The sequence below is a fragment of the Athene noctua genome, chromosome 15 (assembly GCF_965140245.1).
Source record: "Athene noctua chromosome 15, bAthNoc1.hap1.1, whole genome shotgun sequence".
Taxonomy (NCBI): Eukaryota; Metazoa; Chordata; class Aves; order Strigiformes; family Strigidae; genus Athene; species Athene noctua.
Genome location: NC_134051.1, coordinates 5,084,147 through 5,106,121, shown reverse-complemented (window position 1 = coordinate 5,106,121; position 21,975 = coordinate 5,084,147). Strand labels below are relative to the sequence as shown.

At 45.9% G+C, this 21,975-nt stretch overlaps 1 protein-coding gene across 2 annotated transcripts in view; it reads left to right on the top strand.

The window, feature by feature from the left end:
• LMF1 (lipase maturation factor 1) overlaps window positions 1–21,975 on the top strand; it is a 204,757-nt gene that overhangs the window by 1,032 nt on the left and 181,750 nt on the right. Inside the window, exon 2 of one of the 2 annotated variants that reach the window (XM_074919041.1) lies at window positions 9,386–9,695. In XM_074919041.1, the coding sequence (XP_074775142.1) occupies window positions 9,386–9,695 (310 nt within the window). Of the gene's footprint in view, window positions 1–9,385; window positions 9,696–21,975 lie in introns of those variants that run through there. The other variant, XM_074919042.1, reaches the window with a different exon arrangement.

Sequence of the window (21,975 nt, the reverse complement as noted above, 5' to 3'; positions counted from 1 at the left end):
GAGCTTTCAACCTCAGCTGTGCTCATTTGGCTCTCGCTTTGGCAAGTAACGCTGAGAGCCATGCTCAGAGCCCACTAGTGTTCCACTTAAAAAATATTCACAGTGAAACCTAAACTGACATGTAACACACTATGTTACAAATTTTAAACTTGCCCCAGATTTGTCCACAAAATCGTTAGGATTTGTAGGCTGCCAGCCTGCTTAGATTATTTTGCATCAAAACCATGCAGAAGTTGTAGTTTTGTATGGTTTTGACACGTGCTCTGTTTCTAGTTTGGTTTCAGCTCTCGGTGAAATGCGGGGTTATGACTCTTTCAGTCAAAATGAAAGTGATTCTGATATTCCCCCGTGTGTAAATCCAGACTGCTGAGTTTCCCGTAGCTTGGTTTGCAGTTTCCTTATGAAAAACTGATTAGCGTTCTCCGCTGTGCATTCGTGGAGGCCGCTGCTTTCTGGTCGCAGATTTAGGGTTATAAATGTGCCACATCTGGGACGAAATGCTGGTCCGTAGGGTGGTGGTGTGTATGATGGGAAGGGGCTGGTGGGGGGAGTGGGAAGGGAGCGGGTGGTGGCTGGAGGGGTGGGAGTTGGGGAAGGGGGTGATGAGGCAGAGGAGGGGAGCGAGTCAAACATATGGGACCTTTTGGTGAGTGGGAGACCTGATTGGGACAATGAGAGCAGTAAGAGGTGAGGAGTGAGTCGCCGATTCGGGGTCAGGTGAGTTACAGCATGGAAATACTGAAACCGGCAGGCTGCAAGGAGAAAGGGGGAGCGAGGATGTGTATGCCAGAGGATGAAACTGAAATTGCAGGCTGGTGAGTGAAAGCGGGATGACAGAAAATAGGGAGAAGAACTGGATTTGGCACTTTTCCAGATTGGAGAGGGGAAGGGTAATACCTGGGAGTAGCAGAAGGAGGGAGGAGACCCCAAAATGCTTCTGCAGTCCAGAATAAAGAAACCTTTTTGAGAGAGCTAGCCTCAGAGGAAAGGATTTGTGTCCCAGAGCAGGGTGGAAGGATGATTCGGTCCTTTGTAATAGAAGAAGTGCAAGAGAGTTTACCTGCTTGTCATGGAACTTCTTATTGGCTGTAATCAGGTAACAGTGATTTCAGCTGTTTGTTTTGGTCGAGTAACAGCCAAACAACCCAAAGCCAGAAACCTGGACCACATTTGAGACAGGTCAGGTTCTGGCTCAGGCTGTCACTTGCAGTGGTGTTGGGGCTCCAGCTCTGATCTCAGTGCGGGGGAGACGCTGCGCAGCCGACAACTGAAGGGTTCGTAGGGTGGAAGGTAATTGGTGTGTCTGAGATGGAGAGATTGCAAACAGGCAGATTCCTCTGTCAAAGGCTGCAAAACCATGACACGGCTGTTGGGGTGGGATGCTCTCGAGGGAAGGTGGGTTGCCTTTTGATCTTTTCCGAGAGCCTGAGTTTAGAAACAGCAGAAAACAATTTAAAGCCTCTGTGCCAAGCTACTCTTCCAACCTCTTTTCTGAAGATGGAACCATTTACTCTGACAGATTATTTTTTTTTTCCCAGACGCGGCGATTCTGCACACGCCGAGTCTCAGACTTGCTGAGGAAACAGTTGATGCCGTTGTGACAGTTTGACATTCCTCATTCGTGGGTTGTTTTCCCCTCTTCTTTCATTTCACCCTTTTAAATGTAACCCTTTCATTCCTGCTGTGTTAAGCAACAAATCCTTTGGGGAGGACCTTGTGTTAAAGTATCAGGGAAGTGGTCACCCCCTGATGATTGTAGCTGCTGACTATGAGTGCAGCTGTGTGAGCTGAAAGCTTGTTCTCCCTCCTGGGTGGAAAGGGAGGGGTGGGAGAGTGAAGGACCCTGTGGATGGGATGGAGGGAAACATGATTTGGGGTATGCAGTGATGCTGAGGTGAGGGGCAGAATAGCTAAACATGACCTGGGGGCCTGTCACTTCCTTCCTGGCCCCCACTCCACTCTGGAGAGGTTGTTTTATTGCCTGATGTGAGCTGGGGAGATGCTTTCCCTTTGGATCTTCTCCTGCAGAAGGAGAGGCAGAGCAAGGTAGGTGCAAAGTGTCCTTCTGTGTGCCCTCCCTTCTCCCCCACTCCCTTTGGTTGTAACAGCTTGCCTCTTCTTTTTTTGAAGGGGGTTTCCAGAAGCAGCCAGGGCCTGGGAAGTCCCTGGCAAAGCAGCTGTTGTCTGAGAGGCAGGTTAGTGATGGGAAGGTGGGAAAGACGATTTGTGGAGGTCAGCGACCAAACCCACCTGCTGCTTGCAGGAATGGGAAGGAAGGGAAAATGGATCCAAGCTGAAAGTGCTCAGTGAGGTTTGCTCTTTGCAACGGGGCTGTGACAGCAGGGTCCTCCCAGCCGAGCGCTACAGTAAATGAAACGCCTGTCTGCACAATTCTGGTTTTAATAGTAGCACTGTGCACCTGTAAACTCTGCCTGCAGAAACGTTTTCAGATCTTGGACCTTTCTCTCCACTTCAGCAAGTAAGTGTGGGCAGACCAAGTGGTAAAACCCTTCCAAAGGAGGACAGTGTGAAGTAACACAGAATCCAGCCCCCAACACTGAGGAGGAGAACAACTGCGGAGGTTTTACCCCGTGCTCTGCTGCCCAGACCCCTCCCTCTGTTTCTGTAGAGGCGTCTCTATATGCTACTAGTGTGCCAGGTCTCACAGACTTCCACCATTGCAGCCTGTCCCTCAGTGGCTAATTGCCACTCTAATAAAGTAATTTATGGGACAGGGATGGTTGGAGAAATGCTGGTTTGAGATTTTGAAGGTTTTCTATCCTGGTCTTGCACTCTGTGTGTCTTCTTTATGGCAACGATTGACATTTTGTCAACGAAGAAAGTCTTTGAGGTCTTCTTGGAAGTGCTGTTACAGGTAAATAGCTGGTCCCAAATCTCTTGACAACAAATGTGCATTATTTGCTCCTTTTACCCTCCTTCTAAATCATCCCTTTTTGGATCATTACTATCATTAGATTTGAGATGTAGAAGTTTAAGTAAATAAGATACCACCCTTCCAGTTTCAGACAGGCTCTGTAGAGTGCTTTGAAATAAAAGCTATTATTTAAACCCAGTTTACCTTCCTTCTCTTTTTGTATTGTTTAAGAGTAGTATTTTCTTTCCCCAGAGCTAGAGCTACGGGAGGTTCATGCTACTTCTTCCTAATTCTGAAATTTAAAGCCTTCTCAGGGGGGTTGGCTTCCTGTAGGTTCCTGGCTCTCCCCAGTGTCCCTCCTCCCCTCTCTTGGCCATCTCCCCTGCTTTCCCTCTCCTCCTCCCTCAATTACATTAAAAGGCTCCCAGTAGCTTTCAGCTTGCCTAGTCAGGATTATAGTACATCTTCTGACACTTTTTCTCCTCTGAAAGGTTTTATTTCAGCGCAGTGCTTGTTAGCAAGTCTGTGCAACAATGGTGACATGTTAGCACTGTGTCCTCTTAGGAAGCTACATGCCCCCTGTTTAACTCTGCACGAAAGAGCTGTGTAAGCGAGACGGATTGTGTCTGGTCCTGAACAAAGTGCTTTCACCATGGGAAGTTATATTCATAGCAAGCAGTGATAGTTTAGGGGAAATGATAACAAGAACTGAGAAGGAGAGAATCTATCTCCAGTCTGCTGATTGCCCAGAGCTGGTCTGGAGCAGAGGGATCTTCTCAGGACATCCTCCAGCTGCAGGAGGTTTTGAGTCCCATGGGGGAGTTTTTTAGCAGTGCCACAGCCCAGTCTTTTCTATTTGCTTTCACCTTATTTCAGACAAAGAGGCAATGGGGAGATAAGGTCTTAAAAAGCCCCCGAAGCAACCACCCAAAAGTCTTTAGCTTTGCTGTGAATAGCAATAAAACAAAAAAGTGTTAAGAACAGACTACTTTGTTGTGTGTTTATTTGTGGCTGTAGGGTTGCATAATGAAAAGGGGGTGCTTGGCTTCACTCTGGCTCTTTGCTCAGTAATCCAGTGTTGTTGCTTCTGTGTTTCAAAACTTTGCAGGGGAATTTATCAATTGAAAACTTACTTGATTCATTTTTCTGATAATAATGAAAATACCATGCATGTTATCCCCCTTCTTTTCAGTAGTACAACCTCAGCTTGCCAGTATCCAGCATAGGGCCTTTTTGAATGCCTTGTTGGGTCAAAGGTGCACTTGATATATGGCTCCAGGCAGATTTTTTTTGTGTGTGCAAAATGTAGTTTGGTTTTCATGCAAAGCTCTGTGCTCTTGGTTCATTTCTTCTTGTGGTTTAGGCTTTAAGTAAAAGTTAAGACTTCTTTTAATAGGGGGAGAGAGAAAGCCATATGACCGGAAAGTTTTGGATTTCACATCTTTAAATCTTTACGGAGCATGAAGAATGGGATTCTCTCATTCTCCTACCATGACAGGCTGAGCCTGGGCTGAGGGAAAGGAACTGAGGTGACAGGGCAATATGGATAGGCCAAATCATTTCAGATGGGCGACTCTTGTGTTGCATGCTTGGGTTGTGTTTATTGGTAGCATGTGGGTTCAAACGAGGAACGTGTTCAGTGTTGGAGGGAGAGAGGAGCCTGGGAGTGGAAGGAGAAGGTGGAGGGGGGGAGTTAATGGAAAAGTACAGTAAAGCACCTTCTGAGGGGAGAATAAGTAGTGAAGGTCTATTAGCAGTTGACGACAATTTACATGTATTACTTATGTAAAGATCAGCTTGCAGCAGGTAGAGGAGCGTGCTCCCATGTGAGCTGTCAAAGGCTCCTTCTGCCTCCTGAGTGGGAGGGAGCATGGGAGTCGCTGAGGCTGAGTTTTTTTTCAGTCCACAAAGGAACGAATAGTCTGAAGAAGAATGGCAAATTGCTTCGGGTGGAAAAGGGGTGACTGACACGGGCTGAAAATGCCCAGATGCAGGAAGTGTTGGTAAAATGACCAGACAGTGAGCAGCCACAGGGGTGATAGGCAAGGTGATGTGGTTTTATGCTGGATCTGGAGACTTGGAGGTGTGCAGAGCTGTGCTGGGAGTGTGCAGGGGATGTTCCTGGATTAGGAGCCCAGCAGTGGCCTCACACCATTCCCACCTGCAATGCCAGAAAGGATCGCTATGGGCAAACATCACCTTCTGCATCCTGGCTGGCACAGTATATTCTGAACTCTGAAAAAGTGCCCTTCTCAGTTATGCTCTCTCATTTTGTAAGCTTATAGCAGAAAGTGAGAGATGCTCTGAGGGGTTTGGCCTGCTAAAGGGGCTGGAAGGAGTGGGTGACTCAGGGCCCTGCCTCAGGTTGCTCCATCCTGGGGGAAGCTGCCGTAGACTCCTCGGTGCAATATGTGCCTGAGCTGGAGGTAGCTCAGGAGCTGGTGGAGACAAGCTGCCTAGTACGTGGAAATGCAAGTGTTTGCTGTTCTGGATGGAAAAATAAATCCTGAACTGGCAGGAGATGCTGATGAATGCATTGCCCAGAGTTTTCAAATGCAGGAGCTGGGTTTGCTGAGGAGGAAGGGAGCTTCTCCTGAGCAGGATGTGGAGTCTTGGGGCTCTGTTGGTGACAGACACTGCCCACCTGCCTGGCTAACAGCGGTGCTCGCTGGGTCAGCATCTCTTTTGCCATTTCAACATCTCTTTGGGTAAGACCCTTCTTGCTTTGCTGCCAGAGATCAGAACATCCCTGGGCTGGCACAAGCCTTGCAGACACCCAAGAGCATGGCTTTGCAGAGTGTTTGGGGAGGCTGAGGCAAATGCGGTGCCGTTGCTCGAGCAGACTCCATCCATGCCTTGGACCCTGTGGTGTGGTTGAACCCAGCACGCTGCATAGGTGGGTCCCCTCAGCATAGGCTGACTTACTACCTGGTGAATTCTGGTTCATGTTATAGACCTGCTCTGCCACCCTCTTGACAGGAAGAAGGTACAAGACAAACAAGAGAAGCGATTAACCTTGTCCAATGCCCCGGCAGTGTGGCAAGTGTGCCAGCCAGTGCCCAGGGTGGAAGCAAATTTGTTTGACCATGTTTACCTGGAGGGAGTGGGAAGATGGGGAGTGGAAAATCCCCAAATACAAGGCCAAAGGGAAGGTTTCGGAATAGGGGTTAAGGAAGAGGAAGAAAAGCACAGTCTTTGGGGGCTAAAAGGGACTTTTTCCCCTCCATCCCCGACAGCCAAGATCAAAAGGAAGGGAGCAGGGTCTGTGTTACAGTCAATTTATGGATACAGTTTCTTGAGAGGGGTTCAGGGAGAGGAAGGAATGCCAAGCTGATAAATAACTTCCCTTTTTTTCCCCTAGTTCTGTTCATCTCCTGTGTGGCTGAAATCATTTGCAGAATCTGTCTTTAGTTTCAACTATTGCATGTGTCAGGTAGCGTGGGAACTGCTGCCTACAGGGCGAAGCCTCTCGAAGACGTAACTGGTGCCTTGGAGGAGCAGGTGTAGGTGATTTGGGGGGGGTGGGGGGGTTGAGAAGTGGGTGCTGCCTCAGGGATGTGCCCTTCAAAGGGGCTCCAAAAGATGCTGGAGATAAGTGGAGAAGGGAGCACGGCGTGGTGCGAGGCAGCAGCTCAGCTTGGGTAGTGTCCAGGAGAGGGAGCCGGATCCGGGACCGAGCAGCACGTCTAGGAAATGCTGCACACGTGTGAGCAATAAACAGTGCTGGCGATGGCTTGGGAGGGTGATGGATCGAAACCTAAGTGGAACGGTCAGGATTGTTTCAGGTTAGATGAGTTCTTCGTAAATTAGGGCTGTTTGCCGGTGAGATTTAGTTGTGAAATGGTAACGTGCAAAATATCAGCAGTGCAGTGTCTTGGGAGAAATCAGTATTCTGGGAGAAAACCATTTTGGAGCCCATCTTTAGTTGTGCAGTTCATGCCAAACTATAATGCAGTCTGCTGCTTTCAAACTTAAAAAGGCTGTACGGTATTTTGTACATACAATGTGTACTTTTCTGCAATAGCTATAGTTTGTTTTTCCTAATTTACCCTTTCCTTGTTTATCTTGCATACTGTGCAGGGGTCTAATTTAGATTTTTTTAGAAAAAAAACCTGCTTAGCAGTTATGGGTTGGGGCAGCAATTTCTGTAGCATTTAGAGGTGAATTTGATTAGCACTTTTGGAAAACTGCAGCAAACTGCAGTGCTAATCAAGGGAAATCAAGCCATGGAGCTTTAAGGCAGAGTTGGTCTTTATTTTTTTAAATGCCAAAAGTGAAGATATTAAGCTGTCTGAGGCTCAGAAGCATTATACTTCTGCTGGTTTCACATGTCAGGCTTTCTGATGCCGAACTGAGTGTTGGTAGAAAAATATGAATGCTCTAAAATATAAACCACTTAATTTGCTGTCCAAAACTGATTATTCAGTGTTGCGATCAGTTTTTCTCTTATCCCTCCCTGTCCATAATTGAATAAAATATTCTGTGTGTCTTTTATTTGTTAGTAAAATCATTTGCTGTGTATAAAAGACAGACAGAAGGAGACACAATCAATTAAACCCCCAACTTTATTGTGTTAGCGCTGTGATTCAGGATCTGTTGAAATCAGTGGAAACCCTCCCAGTGACCTCAGATACGCGTTGGATTGTGAGTTTTAGCGGTTTTTCAAATGGGAACAAAATGCACAACGTGTGTAAAAAAAAAAAAAAAAAAGGTGGAGTAAGCGTTAAGTGGATTAACCAAAATCCACTGGAGACCTTTGTACGTGTCTGGGGGGAATGGGACATTTATTTTTATTCCCTGGGGCTGCAGACTTTTGGTTGCTAATCAAACTTCAAAGAAACGGGAATCCAGGCCTGAACTCGGGATATAGTTTCACATAGACTTTCCCCCAGTGTTCCCACTGAGAGACACCAACCAGATGAACACCAGAATTTGTGTTTGCAGAATGACAGTATTCAGATAAGGAAGGAAAGAGATTTGATCATTAACTAAGGAGGACTGGGAGGAAACAAATCGGCCTTTCGCGAGTCCTCTGGTATTGCTGCATGTGACGTGGCTGGTGTTTGGGTAATGTTTGAAAGATGGGTATGTTAGCTGCTGGGAGCAAAATGTATGGAGCCTAATCAGGAAATGTTGGCCTTCATAATTTTTTTTCTGAGAAATGGAGATTACTGCAGTTACGAACTGCAAATTGGTAACTGGAGGAGATTCCTAAAATATGAGATAATCCCTAGAAGCTGACCAACTTTCTCTGTAGAACATCAAATTCTAGGTCTATAATCTGTAATTAAATTGCTTATGTGCTGTTAAAAAAAGCATCTGGCTGTTCTAAGATTGTTCAATGCAAGAGCATAGACACTATAAATGAGAGAGCTATAGTGACATGTATAAAGTAGCAATTTAGAGGACAGGAAAATATTAAGATTTTTTATTTCCAACCTACCAGGATGTGAGAGAATCCAGAAGGTCAGTCCATAGTATGACTACTGTATTCTGCAATTGCAGTGTATAACCATTAACCATTATGGTGCCAAAAGAATTAAGGTGTCCTTTGGACACTTCTTGAACAGTATGAGTTTAAGCTGTCTCATTAACAGTATTTTGAAATATTAAGTGTTTTCAATATAAGGAAATAATCCAGTATTTGATAGATGCACAGAATGTGTTATGTAAAAATGGAGATAAGCTTTGGCTTTATAGGACAACATAACCTCACAGGCAACAATCTGCTTTCAGTCTGCCCTGGGTTACTTGAACTGGGAGCATAGACATTGTAAATTACCATCCACAACAAAGCCCATGCTGGAGCTGTTGTCTCTTTACACTGCAAAATGTTTTGTGAAGCTGAAATAGGAGGGGTCAAAGTACAGACCCAGAAAGTACAGCTGTGTCTTTGCTGCTGCTGAGCCGAAGGGAGTTGCGGGTGCTCTTGTGGCTGTTTCTGCCATGCTCCCCAGTATCTGTGCGTGAGCTGAGGGTTTGTCGGTGTCTCCTTTCTGAATGCTTTTTGTAGAAAGGAAATTCTGTCTGAGAGTCGTGAAATTAATGCATTACTCTCACTCGTACACTGCAGTGCAATTAAGCTGTTTACCTCATCTGCATGGGGAAATGAATAGCGTATGTGACTAACCTAGGGTCACGCAGAGTCTAACAGAGCTGGGCTGAGCCTCCTGTTTCTGTGCTGGGTCAGGTCGCTCACTTACAGGGAGCTTTTCCCAGAAGCGCATTGTTGAGTTTGCCTGAAGCAAGTGGCGTGTCCCTTACAGCTGTTGAGGAGAAAATTATCTCAAAACAGACTCTGTGCCATTTCCTGGTGTGAAGGCACAGACAGTATTTATAGAATTCCTCTGCCTTCTGCATTGTGGTTAATAGAAATGACTGTGTTGTATTTTAATGGAGATGAGGACAAGTGAATCAATTCCTTCCTGAGGCATGAATATACTTCTGTAATTCTGGACTCAGCCTGGATGATTTCTAATACTGTTTTTCCCCCTCCTTGTTTTCCTCTAGTCGTGGCCTTCCTGGTGGCATATCATCAAAATAAGCAGCTGATAGGAGAGAAGGGGCTGCTCCCTTGTAAACTGTACCTGCAGAATGTCAAAAAGTATTTCAAAGGGAAGATCGACCTGGATGCTCTGAGCTACGCACCGACAATCATCTGGTTTCTGGATTGGTCAGACATGGACAGCACCTTGGACTACCTCTCCCTGTTTGGCCTGGCCACTTCAGCCTTTGTGTTGGTAACTGGATGTGCAAACATGGTCCTCATGGCTGTCCTGTGGGTTCTCTACCTCTCGTTGGTCAATGTTGGACAGATCTGGTAGGTTAACAGTCTCTCTGCTTTGTTTTTCCTTGTAATCTCTTGCTGTTCATTGTACACGTTGACTTTGTGTTACCTTTTGAGGTTGGTAATCTGGCAAGGAGCGGTGTAGTTATGTGAGATAAGGAAAGCATTTGGCAGAAATGGATTATGGGCATGCCCCTGCTCTTACTTAGGATATATGCCCTGATTTCTCTTGTCCTCTGAGAGAGGCAAATTGGCTGCATAACGTGTCATGCTACACGTTGTCCCTGCAGTGGAGTACTTTTCCTCATGGCTGTTGCAAGGGAATTCACTCAATAATTACCTTGGAGATGGTTTCTTAATTTTCAGTTCAATCCAAAAGAGCTGGGACACTCATGATGAGTGCATAAAGCCTCTGAGGGAAAAAGTAAAGGAGAAACGGTGACTGTGTATCGCCTTGCTGCAGGGAAAGGCTGTGATGCAAAAGGAAAGGCTCTAGGTTGTCCTCACACTTGTTAAGGCCCCAGATACATTGGTTAAAAGAGGGTGGGCCCTTAGAACCCCAAATTTCATTAGTTCACCTCTTCACATACCTCTCTGCCTGTAACAGAGGTGATGTGGCAACTTCAGGGAAGTGAAAGGCCATGAAGAGGTGCCCAGGCTGTGGGCACGATACAGCTGCATCACTGGGATGTTCTTCCCAAATCTTCTGGCTCAATAACACATGATGGGACACCTTCCCTGTAGATGGGCTCAGTGAATTTAAATTTAAGGATCTGCATATGCTTGGGCAGGCCTGCATCTTGTCCTGTCCCATTCATTCCTATCCTACTCCAGATGGTATGTAAGTGGGTGAAGGATAACAGCTTCAGTTTTCTGAAGAGCTCTGTTCTCTGAGCTCTTAACTCAGCATGAATTTAAGACTGTGAAAGCGAGCCACAAAATTTGAAAAATAACTTGGTGGATAGTTTTCCGTTGCCCATTTCCAAGTTATTCCAAAATTGCTCGTCTATTTTTCTAGATGTTTTATGTTACAGGGCAAGAATTCAAGCATCGTCCTGCTCTCATTACCAGAGATACAGGAGCCTGTGTCATTGTAGCAGCAAAATCTGGATGTGTTCCTTGACTTCCTTCTCTTTGAGTTTCTGGTTGTGGGGGTGGAAAAAGCCCTAACGACCTCCCCCTTCAGCTGCAAAGTTTTTCTAGCTGAAAGCTGGATCTGCAGTGACTCCCGAGACTGAAGGTTTGATCTGGCTTGTTTCTGAAATAGTGGGGTAACTAGATACCAGCATGACAGGCTTTCTTCGTTAGTGCCCACGAGGCATTCTGGGGTGCTCAGTGTACTGGTGCTGTGGCTATAGTGGTGCTATGATATCGTTACAGTTTTGATTTTAAAAAAAGCTAGCTGGAATGTGTTCTCCGCTGTCTCGTTGGGCAGTTGTGTTCTGTGCTAGTCCTCTGCTCCAGCTGCTTTTCCTGGTACAAGCAGGCTTGTGGTGTCTTCTCTGCTGGTGCTGGAGGGGTGACAGTCCTGCAGAATTCTCGAGTTTTTGCCAAAATAAATCCAGTTGTGCCTGTTGAATATGTGGCTGTTTTGTCATCTTTCAAGTTTTTAAGGGAGAGGCAAAGGGCCAGGGATAGAGAAGGCAGCCTTCTTCCACTGCTGCACCAAACCACCAACAGCGTCCAGCAGACTTTGTCCAAATGCCTCTTCCTGAGGGGGTTGGAAGCTCACGGCCAAGCGTCAGGTCTCTGCAGCTCTGAAGACAATGAGCTGGCCAGCAGGAATGCAAGCGGAGCCCGGAGTTTGCCTCTTGTGGATGCTGTGGTTGAAAGGAATTGACTCTTGATATTTGAGATAAAGCTGTATTTTTTCCTCCTTTGATACTTCAGAGTTGGAGTTTCAAAGTTACCCAGGCCCAGGCAGGTGACTTCTGGTTGTACAGCAATAATATACCAAGGGAATGGGTCAGGTTCTTCTGGGAAGGGGGTGAGAGAGAAAAGATGGGGGGGGGGGGGGGGGATAGAAGGCATTGCCTCAACTTCATCTCTTCTTAATTATGTCTTCGAATATATATTAAACAGGAAATTAGGTTCTTGTAAAAGGGTGAGGGGAAAGAATCAAAGCAACCCAGCAGTACACTTCATTCAGCTGTGGTTACATTTTTCATTAGATCCTCTGAAATGGGTCACTGGGTTGTCAAAACCATATTATTATTGTGCATGCAGTGTGACGTTCAATTCCCTGGAGAAGGGGATGCTGGGTGGCTCGGTAGTTACAGTGCAAGTAAGTGTGGGGAAAGAGCAAAGAAGGAATTAACTAATTTCTCACCGTCCTTCAGGGAATTTCGGTGGCACGAGGGATGAGCTGAGAGTACCTGAGATCTCATGAATTCTGCTGCTGATCGTGGGTGGGTGGGTGGCAGCACTGGCCTTGGAACTAAGGCTGGCTTTAGAACTCCCTTTTCACACTGGTTTGTAGGTGGGATTAGGTGGTCCCGTTAACTTTGTCTTACTCTCAGATTTGGGCAGATTGAGAGGTTCAGATGAGTTCTTACTGTGCTCCAAAGCATTGACTTACATTGACTTCTTATAAAGGGGGAAAGGACAATGTCATCAGGCATTCCTGTTCAGAGTTACAAGATAGCTCAGCAAAGAGGCGTCTGAAATGAGGAAGAAATTCCTCCTGTGGCCACATTGTTTTGTAGTTATTGTATGGTCTTTCTTAATGTTCTTCTTCAGCTGGCAGGCATGGACTCCTGTGAGCCAGCAGTGCTGGGCTGGGCATGGACCCGTGGGCTGACCCGATCCAGCAAAATCCTTTGCAGTAGTTGCCTGGGAAGCCAGTTCAAGGAAGATACAGGGTGATAAGGAGGAATAGAGTTCTCTTCTTTAGGCCAGTGAGGAACAATTTATTCCTTTTATCGCCTTTTCTTTTTCTATTTTAATTTTAAATGTTTCTATTTGTTTTGGGCTGGAGTCTCCAGATACCGGGCGCTGCTGAAGGAGCAAGTCTTTCAACTGCTGTCCAGCTGGCTTGGGCTCAGAGTCAGAGGAAGCTTTAGAAGAGCAAACTGTCTCCTTTGAAGGGCAGGACATGTTGCCTGCCTGCCCCGGTACTGCCGACCTCCACCTGTGAGCCAGGGAATATGCTGTGTGCCTGGGGACAGCTGAGCCTGCTGTGACAGCACGGCAAGGGACCGGCTTAAAGGTCTTTGAGGGTGTTATAACCCTCAAGAAAGCTGCTCCTGGAACAGGCTGATGTGAGCTGTTTGTGATGGATTTTGTGGGATAAGGATTACTTTGGCAACCTAAAATCCTGAGAACTGGGGCCAGGATGTTGTCCTGGCCCTGAATTCTTGACTTCACCAATTTAGTGTTGGCTCTACCAAAGCATAAGTGAACTGTTTGAAATAAGCTGCACTTCAGTGGGTCTCAAAACTAGGCTAGCTTTCAGAGAACAGCATGTTAATTTTGGTACCTGTGAAATGCGGGACCGAGGTTGCCTTTGGCAAATTTGAAAGTGGAATGCACAGGGAAGCTTTTGTAACTCTGGGAACTCTGTTCCCAAAACGACGGTGGTATTTGGGGTCTGCTCAGGCTAAATGTGGACGTGTTCTCCTTGTCATGGGGCATGGGTATAATGGTGCTGCACTTGCATCACAAGCTCAGGGTGTCTGGCTTAAAATACTGGATTTGTTTTCCCCTCTGCCATTTTGAGCTTTTGAAGTAGGAGGAGACTGTCAAGAATCCAAAAATCTGCCAGTGCAGAAGAATGTATGTCTGACCCATAGGCTGGGTGAAGTGCTTAATAGTTATGTTAATTTTAGCCTTGATATTTCTTGTAATTTCTGCAGACTATGCCTAATTTCAGTTTAATAATAATAATAGTAAAAAGTGGTCCCGGTTTGTAACAGAAGCTATTTAATGAAGCTAAAGATGCTTAAAAAGATTTTGTGGGTATTCCCCATGCTTCAGTGTCCATTTCGCAGACTGCAAGTCCTGCATGTCTAGGTTCAGTCGCTTGCGTAGCTCCTCAGGTCCAATACGAATGGCTTTGCCCTTCTCCCCACTTCCTCCCTCCTGAATATTAATATAATGGATTGTCATACATTTAAGCAAGAATGAGAAAAGCTGTCCCTTTGCTTAAAAGTAAAAATACTTGTTGCAGGTGACCTCATGAAACCTCCGTTTGTGGTTTTATTCTTTATGGTTTCTGCTGGGGCATATGTCTGCAGAGATGGACCATTGGCTGTAGAGGTCCTTTGTTAGGACAGCCTCTCCGGGAGAGGTGCTCCAGCAGAAGTTAAATCATTTTTGTACCAGAATAACTAATGCACTTCTAAAGTGAATTTGTAATTCTGGAATAAAAACACTTTTATCCCACAGTAAGGTGTCTCCAGAGAGCTATTACATTTTCTTATACAAACAAACTTTTAAACTACTCTGCCACTGATCTCCTGTTTCTTCTTCTGTTGTTTCCTCACTGAACCAACCCCCCCTCCCTCAGCATTTTCAAATGTCATCTGAAAACCCTTCCTTTCCCTTGGTTATTGTGTTGTTTCATTTTACAAAGCCTATTGCCCACTGTTAGAGAGCGTTCAGTGGTACAGTTTGTAAGACACTTGATACAAAAGCTAGAATTGTGGTTTTTTAAATCCTATTGCCTTCTTTTCTTTCATGGCTAAGATTCTGGTAGAGTTACAAGAGCTCAAGGGAATAGGTTAAACAAGCCAATAAATAAAACGTTACAGCATGAGGTGGCTACAGCGTTGCTTTTCAGTGTGTTCTTCCCTTGTGGAAAATGTTGGTGGAGCTACTGCTAACAGGTATTTAGGGTAACATAAGACTAAGCAGCACACTTTTTTTTTTTTCTGCAAAGAATATGAAGCAGAACAGTGCTTCACCCCTGTACAACCCCAGCGATTGTGGGCGAGTGCCGTTTGAGCTCTGTTCACGTGCCCGTCGAAGCCCGTGTGCCCAGGTGGTTTCCAAGAAGTTGCAGATGCTGCAACACTTTTCTAGAGCATGGGGAGGAGGACTTGCCTCTGGCTTTCCAGCCTTGGATGCCTGGTGTTTTTTTGTATTTAGCTGATTGAACATGATATTAATAGCTTTTAACTTTAATATTAAGGACTTAGTGGAGGGACAGGTATACTGCAGGTCATGAAAGCATGTCTCTGAGGCATGTAATTTAATTGCAATTAAATTACCATTCTCAGAAGTTCATTTACAACGGAGAAAGAAGAAAGACTTGTATGTCATGGAGGTTTTGTGGTTTATATGTCTCATTAAAAAACACTTGACCTATGCAGGACTTTAATCACAGTCTTCTGTGTGCTAGCAGATGAACTGGTGACTGGCTCAGGCTGAGCTCCATTAAATGCTGAGGGGCTGATGAGATACTCAGGGCTGTGTTTGCACTCTCCAGGAGGTCATTAGGAGCCGTTAAATGGACCTCTTCCCCACTTTCGTTTCCTCTTAAATTCTACAGCTTTGGTTTTTCAGTCTAAAGCACTTGGGGTTTTGTCTAGTGTCATCCTATCCAGTAAAGGTTCGGAACGGATCTCTTATGAGTTTCTTATTCCAGCTTGTAAAACAGCCGGTATGTGAATTGTGGGCTGGATTTGGCAAAACATCATTCCCATTTTGAAGTGTACTGGTTTGTGACCCTCTTATGCTGAGGACACAGCACTTACAGAGATACTCATGACTAGAAGAGTCCTGATCTGACATGCAGGATACGGATGGAAGAATCACCCTTTGCACTTCCAGCAGACCAAAGACAGATCAAGGGTGAATGAACGTATCCACACGGGTGCATTTGAGCTAATGCAGGTTTTATTCAGTAGCATGAGTAATTCTGTAAGACTTTTTTGACTGCCCCTGAGCGAGCAAACACTGAAAGGAGCTGTGCAAGCAGGGAATAGGAACTTGGCATCTCCTGGGTTTCATCAGTACTCTTGGTTCACTTGGGAAGTTCTCCAAGACCTCACTGTACAGGCAGGACTGGATGTGTCAGGCTGTACTTAACTGTGTGACCTTGGCAAGGCCTTTCCATCAGTCTATATCCTGCTTTATCTGCCTGTCTGGAAATAATATAAGCTTGTACCAAGGGACAGTAAGATTTATTTGGTATCAGCTTTACAGATACCAAAGTTTGAAGTCCAGGCAAAAACTAATGTCGTGTACAATTTTGTGTCTTAAAAAAAGTAGCTAGGATTTTAGTTGAATCACATTAACGGAGAACACGATGATGAATATGCTAAACTGGAGTAATTTGAAGTTTGCTAGGGGCTTTGCATATGACCCGCTTGCAAAGAACCCTTTTTGCAACCTGGCTTTATTTTTCTAGCTCTCCAAAATATCCCAATAACAACAAGAAGAAAACTTAGAATATCTTATTCCTTTATCTGGCCCTGGCCTTGGCAATAAACCTCAGGAATTTCTTTGTTATTGTGGATCGCAGCCTTGCATCCCTTTTACTCCGACCTCCCCTCCCTCTTTCCCCAGAAAGAAAAGATTATCTCTAGAAACGTAAACCAAAAGCTGAAGGATCTCAGGGGGTCATCCTTCCTGTTGAGGAAGCTGCTTTTTGGCACTTCCTACTCGCACAGAAGAGAGGGAGCGTATCGGTTTCAAAGAATGCTGTGAGCAGTTGATATGACATATTAATGAAAACAAAGATTAATACCATGTGACACTGTTGCCTTGCAGTACAACTGGGGACTAATGAGGCTAATGAGAACCATATTTTTCTTTGAGAGATTAAAATTTAATCATGGCTGATGTCAGAAATGAATCATTTAGCGTTTCCCCCCCACCCCAGCATGTGTAAGGTTTCCCTTCCCTGCACTAGGCTGGCTTTTGGTTTAGCTGCAGCCCCTGCACGGGGCCAGCCCCTTGCCATCAGCTCGCCTGGCATTAGCCATGGCTGGGAAGGAGGAGGGGGATGCCCTGGTGGGCTCGCCTGCCTTAGTCCCCAAGCCCTGTAAGTGTGTGCTCTGCAGTGTGAGGTTACTTGTCTGGGTTGAGGCTGCTGAGTTAAATGCAGGTGGAAATGGGTTGTATGCCATTAATTTAGGCTGGGTTTTTTAAAAGGGCAAGTAGGAGCAAAGAGTGCAGTTGCCACAGGATGTCCAAGGTTTGAAGGTGTTCCTGCCAACATCTCCAGAAAATGTATTTTAGTCTGTGCGACTGAAAAGGCAGGTGGAGATGAAGCTGATGAAGAAGCCAGGTCCCGCTATGACATGAATTTGAGAAGATCTGCATGAGCTGTCAGTAGAAGAGGAGCTGCCAAAAGCCCCTAAGGACTGTCAGAGGATGCTTTGGTGGGGTCTGGGGCTGCACCCGGTCTGGTCACTGCCTGCTTCTGTGAATATATTCCTGGAGAATGGTCTAACTTGCCATTGAAACATGATGTGAAAAACAAGAGAAATGGCTTTGGTAAAATGGTGTGCAGGGGTTTTTTGAGCAGCTGCAGCGTGGAGATTGCAGCATTCTTGCTGAGGCTATTGGTTTTGTAGCAAGTAGTGCCTCAAAGATTAATGTCATTTGAATAATGTGAATGCTTGTAGGAACTCAAACAGATTTGAAAAGAGGGAGACTACAGGGAAATTTAAATATTTTATGTTGATTGGTTGCATGCATTGTTGTGACTTATTGTAATTACTGGCTTTGTTTCACTTAATAATAGCAATAATAGCAACTTTTGAGGATTTTTTTTTTTATTTAAATCTGCTGTAAGATAGCCAGAGATCTATAAAAATTAATTCACCGTACATAGAAGAGATCATGTCTTTGTTTACAGTAGAAAACATTATTGTGCTGAGGGTGTCCTTAAGGTGTGTGCAGGGGCTGGAGTGTTCTGTCCGTACCGCAGCGGGTGCTGACCAGTGCTGCTCCCGTGAGCATCCCCTTGCCAGCCAGCTCCTCCTGCCCCAGCGCCTGCTCCGTCTGTTAAATGTGCGCTGTGGAATTGCCCTCTGAGTCCTGGTTCATAACCTTTCGTTTGGTTAATCCCAGTAATCGCTTCTGTCTAAATGTCAGGACAGTTACCTGTACGTGGTATTAGGAAAGCATAGAAAAGCAGTGGCATGTGTCTGCTACTTCACTTTGCAAAAATCCTGACAAAATGGCTCAATGTTGTAGAGCGCAATGCTTTGATAGCACAGCAAATGTCAGCAATAAGGCACGTAGAAATAGTCTTTCACCTCCTTCCTGCTTGCTACCCCTGACTTGATTTCATGAGAAGACTGTGCTAAAAACACCAGCGGCAGTGGGAACGGGATATGGGGCAGAGCCGTCGCACAGGGAGCTCGTCTGCTCTATGGACAGTTAATAACCCCCCACTGTTTCCTTTGCACAGACTGTCTCTAGATTCCAATCGCTTCTGCAAATCGTGGCCGATGAGAAAATGAGAGCAAAGAAATTATCAGAAGATTATGTGGTTAGTGGCATGGCTGTGCAGTGTCTGATGTACCACAGGGCTTTGCCAGAGACGGAGACAAATATTTTTTAATTGCTTATTATCTGGCACATCTAATTGCCAGCTGTATCCAGTATGTAGACTTGGGGTATTGATTCCACAGCTGAAAGATTTAGGGAGAGAATGAATAATGTTTTTTTCTTCTGTTTTTTTTTTTTAATCTCTAACTTGCCAAATAGCTTCATGCACCCAGTCTGGTCCAGCACACGTTCATGTTGTTTAACTCATCTAACTTCTCAAACAGCTGTGGTTGGAAAGAATGTTAATGCAGTGATTGGTACAGCCGAAAAGCAATCAGGGGTTAGGGAAGGGTCCAAGCCGTGGTGGGATCTGTGTTTACTAACTTCCCTAAGGGTCTTAATCCAGAAATTTATTCTTGAGAAGAGCGTTAGCTACCACTGGTGCCGGCTCATCTCTGGGCTGGGGTTACTGCACCATCAGAGTTATTGTTACTGGAGAAATGTTCCAGGTTTGGCTGGGTAAACAGCAGCTCTGTCCTGGAGAAGGGGAGGCAAGCTACTGCAAAAACAAGCAAGCTCTCCTGGGGGAAGACTATGGGGTAGAAAGTAGGTGGAAACTTGCATTAGAATAACTCATGTCTTTAGGAACTGGGTGTAGAAGAAATGGCCGTGGTTGCCCTGAAACCCAGAGCCGTGCCGCAGACCTCTCCATGTCATGGGGAATCGCACCAGGTCTGCGGGATGGTTGGTGGTGGAGGGCCAGCCTTTGGAGAGTGATGAATTAATGCAATTAAATATTTTATTTTTTTTTTTTAAATCAAGGAATGGAATTACTGAAATGCCGTTTTCTTGGGATTTTACTTGCCAGCATGCTGGCAGCAGAAATACAAGACTTCCTGCTTCTGGTCCTGACAAAGCAGGATTGCAGCGCTCGGTCTGCGCTGCCTCCCCGTGCACCAAAGCACGGCCGTGAGACTGGCCTCTTGTTCTAGGCCTTGAATGTGTTCAAGCCAATGCTGACCCCTTTATTTTCCATCTGTGTCTGTTCCCACTTGCTGTGCAGGCGCTTTTCAAGCCTGTTTCTGCCTAGGGAAATGCAGGTCGGGCAGCCTGGTGCGGCTCGTGCCAGGCTCTGGTGGGGTGGAGGAGCTGCGGTCGCCTTCCTGCTGCCGGCTCCCCTTCCCACCTTTCCTGCCTTGGATTTTAGGAGCAGCTCAGAGAGGAGTTCCCAAGGCTGCCATTTCAGCATCTGGTTTTGGCACTGGAAGGATTTAACCCAAGCAGATTTCACTTGAGTTTGGCAAATTCTGCAGTCATGTAAGCCAGGGCTTGTAATAATTTTAAGCTTTAGAAATGAGCACGGACAGGCCAGTTGGCGAGTTCTGGGGCTTAGTTGGGTAATTCACATTTGGTCTCTTAACCAAGGCCGGTTCCCTGCCTTACAAGGGGAAAGTAAAGCCGTGCTGGGATGGCTCTGCAGCTCGGCCGCGGGCAGAGCCGTGCGGCAGTGCCCGACCGCATCACGGCTGCGTGGGCTGGGGCCGGGTGTGAGCACCCGGCGTGGCTCCAGGAGGGCGGCCGGCCCGTCCCTCAGCCACTGGCTCCCGCCCCACTCAGGCACCTTTTCCAGCGCCATGTGCAAACAGAGGAGTAAACCTCATCCTTGAGCGCTTTTTTTTTTTTCTTTTTTAATGTTATCCCTGTTCCTTCCATTTAAATGTGGACGTTGTAATTACAGAGTGCAGAATCCCAGTTTTTAGAGATCTGTGACCACAATAAAGTGAATCCAGAAACCAGACGAGTGGTTTCATTTACTACCATTCTAGCTTATTTCCTCCCCCCACGACCGCTGTGCAATACTAAAGGCTTGGCAGCAACTGAAACCAGCTGTCAAAAATGTTCCTTACCCCCACACTTTTAAGTTAATGATGTTCTGAAATTAATGGTGCACTAGACTAATTCTGTCATCTCATTTTGATGGACTCTTGGTCTCTTGCAAGTGATGTTTGCCAACTGGCCTCTTTGTTTCGAGGCAGTGTGTTGAGGAAGTGGATCCCCAGCTGCCAGGTACTGTGCATACATATACATTGAAAAGATGGGGTTTTTTTGTCCTGAAGTGTTTACAGCTTTAATTTGGTTGGTATATTGTGGTTCACCAAACAAGCTTTCAGGCACGTAAACCAGTAACTTTAGGAGCGTCGTGTGGAAGACAGCAGTGGATGAGGTTTTCCACTTCTCAGAGCTGGGGAGGTGTCATCCAGCATCTCATATCTGGTTGTCACTTTGTGCTGGAAGTGGCTACGGCCCCGCGCCGGGCAGACAAGAGGCACAGGCCTTGGCAGCAGGGAAGAAAGTGGCCTGTTGTGGTGAAAAGCTGAAGGAGCTGAGTTTGATTAGTTGAGAGAAGGGAAGACTGCGGAAGGAAACAAAAGATCTTCAAGTGTGTGAAAGCAGAAGAGGATGGAAATTAGCTGTTCTGTGTTTGCTGTCTCCGTGGGGATAGGACAAGAAGCTGTTGGTTCACATGGTGGAAAGAAATGTAGAGGTTAGACGTAAGGAGAAGCCTTCAAATGTACATATGGAGGAACACTGGGCTGAATACCTGGAGAGGGAGGTGGAGTCCCCGTTGCTGCTTAGACAGGTGCCTGTCAGAGGTGATTCTCACATTCAGCCCTGTCTTGGGGCAGGTGGATTTTCCACATTTTTCTGTACTTCCATGGCTTAGCCCTTTTTTCTCCCCTGATGCAATGCCTGAATTTATGGCAGGCAGTTCATCCACCTTTCCCTATTACTGAATTTTTGGAAGGAAGCTCTCCACTCTGCCAGTGGTGTGTTCATTTGGTTGCCCGCTGCAGCCTGAGGCTGCTGCTGTCTCCTGCGGAGATGGTCCCCTGCTTCCTCCTCTCCCCAGCTGGGTACCACAGGGAAGACTGGGGTAGTTAATGTGTCACACTGCCCTCCTTCACAGGGAAGGAATACCTCACAGTGTAGCTTTTACCTGGTTTCCATTGTGGAGGGGTGCTGCTGTTACAGCAGATTTTGGAGCCGTAGCCTGATGGAGAAGAGAAAATGTTTGTACTACCTAAATACCTTTTCCCCCATCCCAACTTATACAGATCAGAGAATGAGAGAGATTCATAATGGAGATGAAAGTTGACATCTGGGTTCACTTTCTGTAGAGGATGTTCTCCATGGAGAACAGCGAGAAGGCTGTTAACACTAGCTGCAGATTAGGGATGCAGCAAGGATTTATCCTGCCTGTGGAAATCAGTTTAGTTGGAAGAACCTTGTGGTGTTGGGCACTGCCAGGATGCGAATGGTAGATAGGACTGTTATTTTTCTTTTTTTTTTTTTCTTTTTTTTTTTTTGGATTATACATACAGATGCACTTTCCTAGTAAGCATCAATAGATGTAAAGATGAGAGTCCCTGTCTCTGTACTAATATTATTTCTTAAGAGACTCTATTTAGAATTCTGTCATGGTTTACAGACTTGTAAGTGGAGTCTCTGTCCCAGACAACTCTTGCATTAAATAATCTGTGTAGCTATGAGGTAGGTGAGCAGAGAAGGAATCTAAATTTGTTGGGCGAGTCTGGCCGATCTACTTTTCCTACTTCTTGAGCAAATAGAAACCATCATCCCACATGCTTTGTGCGCACAAGAAAAAGAAAGGTGTTATAGAGAAAATGTAGCATTTTCTGCTGGGCTGGTTTGGGAGCTCCCTGTTCACTTGCTCAGTGGTGCCTGTGCATGGTTTGGGGACAGGGAGGCTCTTGCAGAGCTGTGTCTTCAGACCCAGCTCGACTCTGTGCTGCCTCCACCGCGGGCACTGATGGCGAAGAGTATTTTCATCAGGAGTGATGTAGTT